Consider the following 14,118-nt stretch of genomic DNA (forward strand, 5'->3'; position numbering starts at 1 on the left):
CCGAAACCCGAAACCCGAAACCCGAAACCCGAAACCCGAAACCCGAAACCCGAAACCCGAAACCCGAAACCCGAAACCCGAAACCCGAAACCCGAAACCCGAAACCCGAAAACCCGAAACCCGAAACCCGAAAACCCGAAACCCGAAAACCCGAAACCCGAAACCCGAAACCCGAAACCCGAAACCCGAAACCCGAAACCCGAAACCCGAAAACCCGAAACCCGAAACCCGAAACCCGAAACCCGAAAACCCGAAACCCGAAACCCGAAACCCGAAACCCGAAACCCGAAACCCGAAACCCGAAACCCGAAACCCGAAACCCGAAACCCGAAAACCCGAAACCCGAAACCCGAAACCCGAAACCCGAAACCCCGAAACCCGAAACCCGAAACCCGAAACCCGAAACCCGAAACCCGAAACCCGAAACCCGAAACCCGAAACCCGAAACCCGAAACCCGAAAACCCGAAAACCCGAAACCCGAAACCCGAAACCCGAAACCCGAAAACCCGAAACCCGAAACCCGAAAACCCGAAAACCCGAAAACCCTGAAACCCGAAAACCCTGAAACCCGAAAACCCGAAAACCACGAAACCCGAAACCCGAAACCCGAAACCCGAAACCCGAAACCCGAAACCCGAAACCCGAAACCCGAAAACCCGAAACCCGAAAACCCGAAACCCGAAAACCCGAAACCCGAAACCCGAAACCCGAAACCCGAAACCCGAAACCCGAAACCCGAAAACCCGAAAACCCGAAAACCCGAAAACCCGAAACCCGAAACCCGAAACCCGAAACCCGAAACCCGAAACCCGAAACCCGAAACCCGAAACCCGAAACCCGAAACCCGAAACCCGAAACCCGAAACCCGAAAACCCGAAACCCGAAACCCGAAACCCGAAACCCGAAAACCCGAAACCCGAAACCCGAAACCCGAAAACCCGAAACCCGAAACCCGAAACCCGAAAACCCGAAACCCGAAACCCGAAAACCCGAAACCCGAAACCCGAAACCCGAAACCCGAAACCCGAAACCCGAAAACCCGAAACCCGAAACCCGAAACCCGAAACCCGAAACCCGAAAACCCGAAAACCCGAAAACCCGAAACCCGAAAACCCGAAAACCCGAAAACCCGAAAACCCGAAACCCGAAACCCGAAACCCGAAACCCGAACCCCGAAACCCGAAACCCGAAACCCGAAAACCCGAAACCCGAAACCCGAAACCCGAAAACCCGAAAACCCGAAAACCCGAAACCCGAAACCCGAAAACCCGAAACCCGAAACCCGAAACCCGAAAACCCGAAAACCCGAAACCCGAAACCCGAAACCCGAAACCCGAAACCCGAAAACCCGAAAACCCGAAAACCCGAAACCCCGAAAACCATGTTAATATTCCTTATTTTGCTTGTCAAAAGTACACAATTCTTAGGCTATTTATACTCTCTATGAATAAAATTTTCTATATAGTTTATTTGATTTTAATGTTAAAAAATATTTTAATATTTTAATTTGAGTGCTACAAGTATTAAAATTTTATTTACATTATATATATATATATTTATGGTATTCGACCTTTTTGTAATCATCACAAAAACTATTCAAGAAAATCACCTTCTATACTAATTGTTTCAATCCATATACAATGATTTTGGAACATCGTCATTTCAATTTTGGATATACTCAAATGAATAAAATGAACACCCAATTAAACGGGATAACTTTTTCGCCTTCACAGTTACTCAGTCATATCTTCATCATCATTGTCGTCATCTTCGTTGTCATCTTCGTCGTCAATAAAGTTGAAACCTTGGTTATCAACCACCACATCATCTGCCAGCACCATCTCCATTGATCCTTTTCTCGACTCTCCATTTCCATCATCAAACTCCTGCATTTCATTCTCGTACCCATCCCCATTTTCCATTTCACTGTAAATGATTTCCTGTAATAATATTTTATTGGAATTATTAAATAATACATCCTCGTCAAAATAAAAATTTCTGACTAAGAAAAAAGGAAAGATCAGTTATTAATAATACCTCGTCTTCTGGCAAGGTTTGCTTCTCTGTCTCTACAATCCAGTCATACAAAATATCTTCTTGCAGAACACTGTCGAGGGTCACTGGATTGCTAGAAGACATAGACCTTTTTTTCATCTGGCGTTCCCTAAGCCTCAAGTTGTAGTGAACATATATAGCTTCGTTCAATCTTTTCTGTGCCAACCGGTTATGCCTTTGTCCGTACATCTGATCATGTATACTCCAGTTATGCTCACACCCAAATGATGAGCAACTTTGACTCAAGATCCGCACAGCTATTCTTTGCAGCTCCAAGCAATTTATCCCATGTTGTTGCCACCACGCAGCTACAGATATAATATTGATTTAAGTATCCCATGTAAATTAAATCCACAGCCCTAGCTTTTGGTTCAAGTATTTTTAATGGAATAACCTGGATCAAGCTCTGATCTGGTACTAATTGCCAAGTCAGTTCCAAAATCAGCTTTTGCAGACCCAAAGTCAGATATCTGAAGCGGAAAATGCATATAGTTTGAATTTCAAAATGTTAAATTTACTCGATGTAAAGAATAAAACTAGAAAAAATCAATACCTGCATAGATGCTGAAATTCTTCTAGCATTGTCTGATTCCAATTTCACCATGCAGGCATTCAAACCGCGCACAACATCTGGATGCTACAAGATGCACACTTTATTGTTATGCTAGCAAAACCTATAAATTCAAACAAAAACAACTTTTTTATATCTTTAAATTATTTTTTTATGATTTTTTCCAGAAGGACAATCGTTCTCCTACCAGAATAAAGTCTGGACGATACCGGTATGAAGGATTGAGGAAGTAAGCAGCCAGATAGAGTGGGTGATGTAACAGTGAACTCCAGTGATTGTCAATCACACTCCAAAAGGGTTCATATTTTCGTGCATCATCATTATGATTGATTTTTATTGCAAGCTTTGCCCTGTACAAGTCATTGTAGATGAATGGCATTGACAGACTCTCATCGCTACTCATCTTTTGCAGTACGTCCACTATAGGGTCTACTGACCTTCTAACTAACTGTACCTTCCTCCAAAATGACGAATCCATCACAATATTTTTCACCTCTTTACCCTCATCCAATTTTGAAAATCTAGACGAAATCCATTTGTTTGATTGAAACATTCTTCTAAGACCAATCCTGTGGTCTAGCAAACTTTGCAATGTAGTAAAACTTGAAGCAGACTGAGTGGCTGACGGCCTCAACAGTTCCTCACCTCCAGTAAATTCTTTTTTCATAAGGTTCAATAACCAGATCCTATTGTAGATGAATTTTGTAATTTTTTGCCCTTTCTCTATACAGTCTCGCACCTGGTTTAATTTAATAAATTCCTCTAACATTTGATCAATACAATAGGCAGCACAAGGTGTCCAAAATAAATGTTCTCTCTTTTCTTCAAGCATTTTACCAGCAGCCCGATAACTGGGTGTATTCTGAGTGATTACCTACAGTCAAAGTCGAAGGAGAAGAACGGTGTTTTATTCTTATTTTTATTTGTGGTGGGAACAATAAGGTATCATAGAAAAGAGAAAAATAAAAATTAAAAAGAAAAAAAAAAAAGGTTACCTGCACAACGTTTTCCTCCCCCATCTCCTCCACCACCTTGTCAAGCAATTTATATATATAGGTTGCATCATCAACTAAGCCTGTTGCATCAACGGAACAAACAAAATATACTCCACGAGGGCAAGAAACCAAAATATTGATCAATGTTCTGCCCTGAAAATCTCTCCAACTATCTGCCAAAATGGAACACCCTGTAACTGCCCAAGAAGACTTGTATTCCTCAAGGTAGTTTTTGATGGTCAAGATCTCATCTTGTAGAAACCGCCCAGATAGTAGATGGCTTGAAGGTCCTGCAAAATCTGAGCCATACTGACCGACCAACTCCAGCATTTTACGAAAATATGGGGAGTTGGCTGCTTGACAAGGCACTCCTGCGTGATAGAAAAATTTGCATATTGCAGAAATGACTTCTCTTCTGGACCTCTTGGAGGAACCTGTTTTTACTTGTTTCCCGGATAGTGGCATCTGAATTTTGGGTGTCCTAAGAGCATTGACATCAAACCTTGGCCTTTTCGACAACGGTTCAGACCCATTACAAGTAGACGATCCTCTGAAAGTTGTTCTCGAATCTCTGTCGAATCTTCTGTCACCACCAAGTACAATTTTATCATTACCCATAGGATATGCTGCACCTTCTTCCTCTTCTTGCTCTTCTTCCTCTTCATTCTCTGAGTTGAGGTAAAAAGTAGATAACTCTTTAGTTTCGGGCCGTCTGTGTCTCCTACCTGTACGATGCCATTTCATGTTGTCTTTTATTTTGAGAAATACTTCCTCTGGAGCATTCTTACAAGGAGCAACTTCACCGGGTATCCTTGCTAGATGTTGCTTAAACCGGTTTATACCACCACTGACAATCTTCTCACAGTAATTGCATTTTACCTTTTTCTTCCTGTCATCCTGAGGAACACCATGTTCCCAACCAGGATCAACATATCCCAATGAACGAAGTGGAGTCATGTTCAACGCCAAATCTTTATCTGCCGACAATTGCTTACCCTTTCTCCTATATCCAACATTCTCTTCCTCCTCTACATCATCAGTAGCATTGAAGTTCAAATAAGACTGTTCTTCATACTCAGTTTGTCTTGATTTCTTACCAACTCGGGACCCCTCCAAATTATCCCTCATCTTTAAACGCACCTCTTCTGGAGCCTTATCGCAATAAGTTACTTCACCAGAAAGCCGGGCAAGATGTTGCTTCAACCTGTAAATTCCACCGCTAACTACTTTGCCACAGTAATTACATCTCACCTTCTTTTTTCTGTCATCTTGAGCAACACCATGCTCCCACCCTGGGTCTACATATCCAGAAGATCGAAGGGAGGCCATCTTCAGACCATTTACTCTATTCTTTCCTGCAGCAATCAGAATAGGCTCAAAACATTGCAATAGTTCCATTTCTTAGTAACACACGGTTAAAAAATAAGCAATCTGAATATCTCTTTTAGAAGCTGCATAGCATATTCTGTCATCTCTAATATTCAGTGCAACTTAGGAATTACATGAAACAACCTTTGAGCAGTTATAAGTTCAAAAACCCCAATTATTTTTGTCACCGGAATTAGCAATTTTACATTACACGTAATGATAAATTGCAAACAAAGAACATTATCATCAGGTATAGGGTCTAGCTACTGTGGAGTTTAAACTTAAAAGTAGACTATGCAGCTTCCTTAGAGAACAAAAAGCTTCTCAGCAGAACAGAGAAAATATCACTTCAAGTTAAAACTAAACTCGAGGAACTTAGCAAAGAATCGGTGATGCAGTTGCAGTTGTAGGAGGTAGTAAATTAGCTAAACATCACAGTTAAAGAAGACTACTTTAGATTCGGCCGAACCAGGTATCAAAATTATTTATTGAAAAAAAAAAAAAAAAAGCGAGAGAGAGAGAGAGAGATAGAGAATATGAAAAGTTAAAAAGATGTAACTGAAAATCTGCAGCGAACCTGAAAGATGGTAAGGTGTTGGAATCTGCAGAATTTGACGAAGAAAACATAGATTGATTTTGGAGAAATTGAAACATAAAATGAAATTGGATCGGAAGAAAGAAACGAGTCGAGGGTTTGAGAATGGAATCGTGAGTTTCCTCCGAGTGGACGCGGTGTGTGCTTCTCTATACCACTCTCTCTCTCTCTACGGCGTTACTCTCCACTAGGGTTTTGGAATCGCGACTCTCTGAGTGGACACGCCACTAATACTTGTTTTTCCTCTTTAATATTTACTCTTAACTATAATACACCTCTATAAATTATTATTAGCAAATTAACGAGTATTTAATTTAATTTAATTTATAATATCACATATACATTTTATTATTATTTTTTACTTTACTTTTCTTGTGTTTCTTCGCCAAAATCAAAGAAATAACACATCTTGTGCTTGTAGCATTGTACATTATGTGTACATGAAAGTGTTTGAAACACACAGTAGAAAGATTATATGCATTTAATATTATAGTAATTAATTATATTAATGATACATGTGAAATCAAATATTTAATAATTTTATTTTATAATTTTGAGAGGTAAAAATAAAGATATTGATATACTTTGTACACTAAGCTAAGTAGTAATTAGTAATGAAGTTCCCCATAATACAATACATGAATCGCTCATCTTTGTTGATTGTGAACCTCTCTTCCTCGTACACAAACACACACACACTAATAATAATGAAACTGATATAACCACCTCAACTCAACACATCCATTCTTTGTCCCACAAATATTATCAGCCACCCCTCTATTTATTACCTATATATCCTAATTGGAGTCTCATCCATTCCATTCTATCTGTCTATATATATATATATGTATAGATGTATAACTATTATTAACATACAAATGTATTATACCTTTATAATAATACACAGTAGGTACGGTACGGTACGGTACGATAAGAGATCATATATAATCAATCAATCAATCAAGAATTAATAAAGAGATATTGGATCGATAGATGACGAGGGGTGGTGGTAAGTTTGTGATAGTAGGAGTATGGGTGATTCTGGTTGTTGGAGTGGTGATCGGCCTGATAACGGGTGTGAATCCTGAGAAAGCCACAGAAGAAGGTCTCTGGACCAGCAGCAAGGCAGTGTTTACAGTTTGCGGAGAGACAGATTACAAGAAAACATGCGCTGACAGCCTCAGCACCGTAGCAAACAACGAGAGTGCAACACCAATGGACTTTCTCCAAGCTGCAATAAATGTTGCCATCCAAGAGGTGCAGGCTGCAATGAGCCTCCCAGACACGATAGGCAAATCTGCCAACGATCCCCAGCAGAAAATGGCTGTTGAGGATTGCAAGGATCTTCTTCAATATGCTGTTGCTGAGCTCCAGGCTTCATTTTCCATGGTCGGTGACAGCAGCTTGCACACCATCTCCGATAGAGAAGCGGAGCTCAAGAACTGGCTCAGTGCTGTCATTTCATACCAGCAAACGTGCATCGATGGATTCACAACACCAGAGCTGCAGAAAGCCATATCCGATGGCCTCCTCAATGCCACTCAGCTCACCGACAATGCTCTCGCCATTGTCACCGTTATTTCTCAAATATTTCAGGCATTCAACATTAATATTCCTAGTAATAGTATTCTCAACTCCACCGCAGCCTCCTCCGGAAGATTACTTGAAGAAGACCATGACCATGATGATGATGGAACGTCTTCATCCTCGTCGTTTCCTGCATGGCTCCCTGCTGGAGACAGGAAATTGCTGGCTAGCAAAAGCGGCGGTGGTGGCCAACCTGCGCCCAATGCGGTGGTGGCACAGGATGGAAGTGGTGGCTATAAAACCATAAGTGCAGCTCTTGCAGCATATCCCAAGAATCACAAAGGGAGGTATGTTATATACGTAAAGGCTGGAGTTTACGACGAGACTGTGACCATAACAAAGGACCAGGTTAACGTGTACATGTATGGAGATGGACCCAGAAAGAGCATTGTCACCGGTAAGAAGTGCTTTACGGACGGTGTATCCACCTTCCAGACGGCCCCATTCAGTAAGTACTACCAATATCATCATGCACGCACGCACGCATGTTCGCACGTGTTATATATAAATGTACATATTGTTAATATAATATTGATGAATTTGGATGTACGGGCATGCAGTTGCAATTGGGGATGGATTCATAGCCAAGTCGATGGGATTCAGAAACACAGCAGGGCCGGAGGGACACCAGGCAGTGGCTCTACGGGTGCAATCGGACATGTCTGCATTCTACAACTGCAGAATGGATGGGTATCAAGACACTTTGTACGCACAGACACATCGCCAGTTCTACCGTAACTGCGTCATCTCAGGAACAGTGGATTTCATATTCGGAGATTCTGCTGTAGTTATACAGAACTGTTTAATCATAGTGAGGAAACCAATGGACAACCAGCAGAACACAGTGACGGCACAAGGGAGAACTCAGAGCAAGGAGACCACCGGAATAGTGATACAAAACTGCAGAATAGTACCAGAGCAGAAATTGGAACCACTGAGGTTCAAAATACCGACTTATCTGGGAAGGCCGTGGAAGAAGTACTCAAAGACGATAATAATGGAGTCTACACTTGCGGATTTCATACAGCCAGCAGGGTGGATGCCTTGGAGTGGCAACTTTGCATTGGATACGTTGTATTACAGGGAGTATGCAAACAAGGGACCTGGGGCACCAACCGATAAGCGGGTCAAGTGGAAAGGATACAGTGTCATAACAAACAGGGACGATGCTCTTCAATTCACTGCTGCCCCTTTCATCCAAGCCGACCAATGGCTGACCACCACTGGTGTGCCTTACTTTCTTGGCCTCAAAAACTGATCGTCCGTCCGAGTTTCATTCCATCCCCACTTCATCTGTCAACCTATACACGCACATTCACATTACATTTTTCTCTCTTTTTTTCATAGTCGACCTTTTTATTCAACCAACGTAGTCCGTAGATGTTCATTTGATGTAACCTTAATCACTTCTTTTTCCCCTTAATTAGCAAACAACAAGCAATATGTAGATGCTTGAGGAGGTGTACAAAGATTGTCCTTTTAAGGATGATTAAACACTCCGTAAAGTACATGTTTTATTTTCGTCACCATTGATTTATTAAAGGAATTTTGACAATAATGACAGCAAAACATTATGAAAACCCAGGCATGGATTCTTCACAATATAATCGAACTACATCTCTTAGTACCTCCTATTCTTGTAGCATGCCAAATCCAACGAGTTCAAAACGAACCATCCCAAGGGCTTGTTGAACTATGCTCTAGTTCAATCTAAATCTCAAAGGCATAAAAAAACCATTTAAACCAATTACACCACTTCTCCTAAAAATAAAACAAAACCAAAACATTAGACATAGCAGTGTGGCCTTTTGAGTTCATTCAATCTGCTGCCATGAAGGGGTCTGTATCACCAATATCAGCTACCAAAGATTCCAATTTTTCAGGGTCCTCGTCTTCTGGTGCAAAATAAGTAGGAAATGGAAGCAATGAAACGTCCGGCTTCTTGTACACTGCATCTCTTATAAAAACAAAATTTCCCGTTGCACCTGGAACCTGCAATACACACCAGCAGCAGTTTCAAATAAAATTTAGTGTTGAGAATATCCTAGGTCAGTTGTATTTCAGTATATGAATGTGTGATGTCGCATCAGACACAATGCTCAGTTAATGAGACATCAAAAAGGGTTTAGAGCAACATCCAGCTTGAAAATGTATGAATTCATGTTAAAGACTAATGTCTTGTTACAAAAAATATTATTTGTTTTTCTTCATGTAGCTTATACTGTTGAACATTAATATCTGGAAAGATGGACCTTTATTCTAAATAGACAAAAAGTAAATGGACCAGGAAGAGAAATGGCATTAAGAGCAAGGAATTTATCTGCTGCCTTAATTGGAGTTTTAGGATGTAAATCAGAGGAGAAGATGGTAAGAAAACCGTACTTGGCCTTTTACCCACAGCAAGTTCCTTGCAGGGTCAATTTTGTAAACCCAAACATTTTTTACTGTTCTTTGCTCAACACCCATGTGTCCAGCCATCTTCTTTCCTTTAAAAACCTGTTAAAAGAGCACACAGTATAATTTACAATATGCAAAAAATACTATATGCCAATCATCAAACAAAAAGTCCTCAAAAATACCAACCAAAAAAAAAGTAACTAGTGTAGAATGGTGTATTGATAAAATTACTTGCAACAACACACGTCCATTTCCATAATTTGCAGATGGCAGTAACTACTGTAGACAATTTGAAAAAAATGGCAGAACTGAGCAAAACTCTCTGGCATTTCTTCTTTTCTTTTACTATTACATTTACTAAAAACCCTCATTAGTTCTCTAATTTACTCCAACCTCAAGCTTTAGCAAGTATCTCGCTATCTTATTCCCCCAATTATACTATAAGGACTCTTTTGGTTGGTAAGATTAGTCATGATTAGTTAAATTAATCTTATCTTAGGAACCAAACGAGGCCTAGATGTTTTATTATCTCTATCGATCCCTTTACTAGGTCCCAATTTTCATAACTTTATCCCTAATGAGAAATGTCTTCCTTATTGGAAGCATGCTGCTCAGTTACAGATGGTCAAATTTGTTTTGGTGCAATAAATTACCGCAATTGTTCTGAACTTTGACAACTTGATTTATATACTACATGGAATAAAATGCTACAAATAGTATCTATGATTTACTGATAACAAAGGAAAAAAGATGATCATCATGATGCTGGATGCTGCCAAAATGGAGAAAGCAAACAGATATTTTGATTAAATAAAAACTGGCCAGGGATTTAACTAAAGACAAACCAACCTTTCCTGGAGCGTCCCTTTGACCAGTAGAACCGATACTTCGGTGTGATAATGATGCACCATGCGATGCAGGCATACCCCTGTATCCCCATCTTTTCATGCCACCCTAAAACCAGAAGAAACGGTAGCACTCTGTTATCATACAGTTCAAAAAAACTGCAATTTCACAAACCTAACATGGATCTCACTTAACAAAGACGAGAAAAAATGAAGTTCTATACAAGATTTCAAAAATTATTTGACAGCTCAAAGTCTGATGAACAATGCCCATGTTACAGTTGGTGAATGGCAAGCATTCCTGCCTAAAGTCGATAGCTTTAAATACGTTCCTTTGATCGCTTGAAACTCAAAACAACCCATCCTTTTCAGGTTATTTTCGAAACAGCAGCTCCGGCTTCGGGATATTTTATTTTTCCTTTTGCCAACATAATCCCAAGGAAATACAAAACATCCAAAACTATTTCTGTCATGGTGATTAGCAGGGTAAGTCAATCACATAGATAGTTGTGCATATGATTTGTTTGGAGCCCTCAAATGACAATACAAAATAAATAAACAAAAAATCTGAGAAAATCACAGCAACTTCATACAGAAACTGAAACACATTTCGATGAGTTCATCTTGATTGTGAGAGGTTGTTTGTGGCTGATTGTCCCGAATGACAATTAACATCAGCATAGTGAAATGTAAAAACAGAAAGCAGATATAAAAAATAAGGTGCAGTAAAGAATTGATCACCTGAAAGCCATGCCCTTTTGTAATTCCAGTGACATCGACATACTGGCCTGGAACAAAATGGCGAACATCAATGGAAGTTCCAACTGGGAGAAGAGCATCCTCAGTCACTGGGAACTCCCTCAGCTTCCTTTTCATGGGGACACCTTGAGCTCTAAAATGTCCCACTTCAGGCTTCCTCAAATGCTTCTCCTTTTTTTGTCCACACCCGACCTAGCTACCGAACAGTAAATCTATAAAATAATAAAAAGAAAAAAGAAAAAAATTTGATGTAATTGGGTGGTAGTAGTTTAAGGGACCTGAAGCGCACAGAAGCCTTCCTTTTCAGGGATCTTGACTTGGGAGACGATGTTATCATCCAACCAAAGAATGGTGATGGGTATTCTGGCGCCCCACTTATCCCACAACGCCGTCATTCCACACTTAACGGCGATAGCACCGCTACGCTTGGAATCGCGGGTCATAACACCAGGCTTGGCTTCAATAACTCGGGAATCGTCTTCCTTTTCAGCCTCCGCACAGAACATTCTCAAGTGGGAGGTATTGTATAGAGCTGCCGGAGAAGGAGAAGGAGAGAGAGACCTCAAGAGAAACTGGTTGAGACGACGAACGAGACCTCTCGACGCGGCGGCCATGCCGTTGGCCGGTGGGCTAGAATATTGAGCAAAGGGTTTAATTATAATTTTGCGATTTGGGGGTTTGATTTTGGCAGTGACAATGAGAGTGAGAGGGAGGTGACAATAGGGTTTTAGGGCTGGGTAATGTTACTCTACTTCACACCCTCGTTTGCTCTGCGTGAAACCCACTTGTTATTTTCTCTCTGATAATCTTTTTTAGTTTTACTTTTTCCTCTACTCACATACACGTACGTGTTAATTAAAATAGAATAATATATATATATTAGGTCATCAAATTTCCAATTACAACTTACAAGCGTAGCTAGAATTAGTAAGTGTTGTTATATTTCATGAAATAATTCCAGAATCCTAATTCTGAAAGAGGACAATTGGTTGAATATCATTCTATTATATGGTTGTGAAAACATATTATAGAGCTCACTTTTTCACTTGTATAAATATATATACTGATCGATAATCACAAAAAGTCTGAATTAGATGATATTGTTCATTAATTAATATTAGTAGGAGTAAATAGCACATATGTGTGCAAGTGGTAGCTAGCTAGCAAGTCCAACAAAGAGACGAAGAAAATCAATTATTTAGCGATCGAGTACATAAAACAACATGTGTATATATATGTCTACACACAAACACACACACCAGCTTAAATGACCATCTCTACTACGTTACATAGTACATATATATATATATAAAACATCCATCCATATGTAAACATAAGTAGGCCGGTGTCGATCGTAGTTTCACAGCTCCTCATCATGAGTGGTGGTTAAAACATCGTCTTTAATAAGCTTGGCTGCTTCAATGTTTTCGGATATGGTGTCTTTAGCGGAGTCGTAAGTTCGTGCAGCCTTATCCTTGGCAGCTTCATAACCTTGCTTGGCCCAGCTCATATGCTCTTGTGCTTTCTCCTCCGTCTTCTCCATCCCCGCCTTTGCCGCTTCCTTAGTGTCCGTTGCTTTATCAGCCGTCTTGTCATACGCTTCCTCTGCCTTTTCAGCCGTCTTCTTCTTTGCTTCCGATGCTTTCTCTTTTGCCTCTCCTGTTGCTTTCTTCACATCAACACTCTTTTCCGATACATATTCTCCACCTAATTAATAATATTTCACTTCATTAATTAATTATCATCAATAATATAATAGAAATGACTTATTTAGTATTATATATACCATACATAATACGTACCTGCAGCAGCTGCGTCGGTGACCTTGTCTTTGCTTTTCTTGGCAGCATCATCAACAATATTCTGATTATGGTCTTCTTTAAAGCCAAGACCCTCAGAGATCTTGTCCTTGGCCCATCCTGTCCAAGTTGTTGATTCATCCTCTCCATCGCCCTCAATTACTTTGCTGCTGCTGCTGCTGGTTTCAGTGGTTCCCCCCGCATTGCAACCATTAATTACAAGAACGGCAACTAACATCATCACCAACCCCACACCCACACAATTAATTGAAATTGAAATTACCCTTTTCATGATTCTCATCGATAGATCAATTATTGATTGAGATTAATTACAGCTGCAAATAAAAGACGGCCACTATCACAACTAACGCTGCTGCTATCAACAGGAACACCCACATATGTGGCATCTATATTATGTGTATATGTATATTCTTGATTTAATTAGAGCTACCTCCTACGTCCTTATATATTATATTGTATCAGTACTGGTTCATATATCAAATTAATTTTGCAATCAAACTAGGATATCTAATATATCTATATATGTAGCGTGGCGGTGATTAATTAGTAATATTCTAGAGAGAGAGAGATATGAGGACGAGTGGCATCATTGCACAATACGTGGCCAACATGCACTGTATTCACCTCCACGATATAATTCTCCTCCCAACCATCCTACCTAGTCTTATCAATACTCCCAAATATCAAAAGAGTTTCCAATTGAAAGTGATTATGCGGTTTTTTTTGCTCATAATCTGTTTTTAGGTGTTTGCAAAATCAACTTTTGCTTTTGCTTCTCTTAAAATAATCTGCTTTAAGCTATTTTTTTAAAAGCACCCCTAACCCTGCTTTTTCAATTTTAGTTCATTTTCCAAAATATTTGCAAACACCCCCAACTTTTAGAAATAAGCACTTAAAACTAACTTAAATCACAATCACTAACTTCTGTTTGTAAATAATCATTTGCAAACACCACCTAATTATAGTCGTGTTTGGCTGTTTTAGAAAATTCCTTGCATCAATTTTTTTTAACTCATATTATTAGCAAATTATTATTATAAATTATAATAAAAGAAATTTAAAATAAAAAAATTCCTGTAATTTATTTCTTTAATTATTTATATGAATTTATTACTTATTAATTGA

The 14,118-nt window shown here is 39.6% G+C and overlaps 4 protein-coding genes across 5 annotated transcripts; 1 reads left to right on the forward strand and 3 right to left on the reverse strand.

Annotated features, from left to right (window-relative positions):
• Positions 1–1,596: 1,596 nt before the first annotated feature.
• On the reverse strand, positions 1,597–5,880 carry LOC105970497 (hAT dimerization domain-containing protein). Of its 2 annotated transcripts, none has more exons than XM_012995333.2 (7): positions 5,568–5,880; positions 3,623–4,977; positions 2,815–3,501; positions 2,610–2,693; positions 2,451–2,526; positions 2,039–2,364; positions 1,597–1,941 (listed from the first exon to the last, which is right to left on the reverse strand). In XM_012995333.2, the coding sequence occupies exons 2-7, from the start codon at positions 4,949–4,951 to the stop codon at positions 1,735–1,737; spliced, it is 2,709 nt and encodes a 902-aa protein (XP_012850787.1). In that variant the 5' UTR covers positions 4,952–4,977; positions 5,568–5,880; the 3' UTR covers positions 1,597–1,734. The 2 variants fall into 2 exon arrangements, with proteins under 2 accessions (XP_012850787.1, XP_088676561.1); XM_088820435.1 differs by having other exon boundaries at positions 5,550–5,788.
• Positions 5,881–6,335: 455 nt separating this feature from the next.
• LOC105970494 (putative pectinesterase/pectinesterase inhibitor 28) lies at positions 6,336–8,730 on the forward strand. Its single transcript, XM_088820436.1, has 2 exons — positions 6,336–7,620; positions 7,733–8,730. Exons 1-2 carry the CDS (start codon positions 6,579–6,581, stop codon positions 8,428–8,430), a joined length of 1,740 nt encoding a protein of 579 aa, XP_088676562.1. The 5' UTR covers positions 6,336–6,578; the 3' UTR covers positions 8,431–8,730.
• RPL3P (ribosomal protein L3 plastid) lies at positions 8,685–12,021 on the reverse strand. The gene is made up of 5 exons (XM_088820437.1): positions 11,452–12,021; positions 11,156–11,365; positions 10,419–10,523; positions 9,555–9,668; positions 8,685–9,164 (listed from the first exon to the last, which is right to left on the reverse strand). The coding sequence occupies exons 1-5, from the start codon at positions 11,785–11,787 to the stop codon at positions 8,991–8,993; spliced, it is 939 nt and encodes a 312-aa protein (XP_088676563.1). The 5' UTR covers positions 11,788–12,021; the 3' UTR covers positions 8,685–8,990.
• A 327-nt stretch (positions 12,022–12,348) lies between these two features.
• Positions 12,349–13,507, reverse strand: LOC105962790 (Late embryogenesis abundant protein (LEA) family protein). The gene is made up of 2 exons (XM_012987113.2): positions 12,976–13,507; positions 12,349–12,880 (listed from the first exon to the last, which is right to left on the reverse strand). The coding sequence occupies exons 1-2, from the start codon at positions 13,271–13,273 to the stop codon at positions 12,534–12,536; spliced, it is 645 nt and encodes a 214-aa protein (XP_012842567.2). The 5' UTR covers positions 13,274–13,507; the 3' UTR covers positions 12,349–12,533.
• Between the last annotated feature and the right edge of the window lie 611 nt (positions 13,508–14,118).

This window comes from Erythranthe guttata, chromosome 7, assembly GCF_056151865.1.
Source record: "Erythranthe guttata isolate IM_541 chromosome 7, IM_541, whole genome shotgun sequence".
Lineage (NCBI taxonomy): Eukaryota > Viridiplantae > Streptophyta > Magnoliopsida > Lamiales > Phrymaceae > Erythranthe > Erythranthe guttata.

Coding starts and splice junctions, on each gene's coding strand:
- LOC105970497 (XM_012995333.2), bottom strand. CDS start 4,951: ATGGCCTCCCTTCGATCTTCTGGATATGTAGACCCAGGGTGGGAGCAT. Junction 3,502..3,622: donor GGGAGGAAAACGTTGTGCAG/GTAACCTTTTTT, acceptor CTTTGACTGTAG/GTAATCACTCAGAATACACC. Junction 2,365..2,450: donor CAGATCAGAGCTTGATCCAG/GTTATTCCATTA, acceptor TTATATCTGTAG/CTGCGTGGTGGCAACAACAT.
- LOC105970494 (XM_088820436.1), top strand. CDS start 6,579: ATGACGAGGGGTGGTGGTAAGTTTGTGATAGTAGGAGTATGGGTGATT. Junction 7,621..7,732: donor CTTCCAGACGGCCCCATTCA/GTAAGTACTACC, acceptor ACGGGCATGCAG/TTGCAATTGGGGATGGATTC.
- RPL3P (XM_088820437.1), bottom strand. CDS start 11,787: ATGGCCGCCGCGTCGAGAGGTCTCGTTCGTCGTCTCAACCAGTTTCTC. Junction 11,366..11,451: donor AAGGCTTCTGTGCGCTTCAG/GTCCCTTAAACT, acceptor TTCGGTAGCTAG/GTCGGGTGTGGACAAAAAAA. Junction 9,165..9,554: donor TGCTGTGGGTAAAAGGCCAA/GTACGGTTTTCT, acceptor TGTGTATTGCAG/GTTCCAGGTGCAACGGGAAA.
- LOC105962790 (XM_012987113.2), bottom strand. CDS start 13,273: ATGAGAATCATGAAAAGGGTAATTTCAATTTCAATTAATTGTGTGGGT. Junction 12,881..12,975: donor CACCGACGCAGCTGCTGCAG/GTACGTATTATG, acceptor ATTATTAATTAG/GTGGAGAATATGTATCGGAA.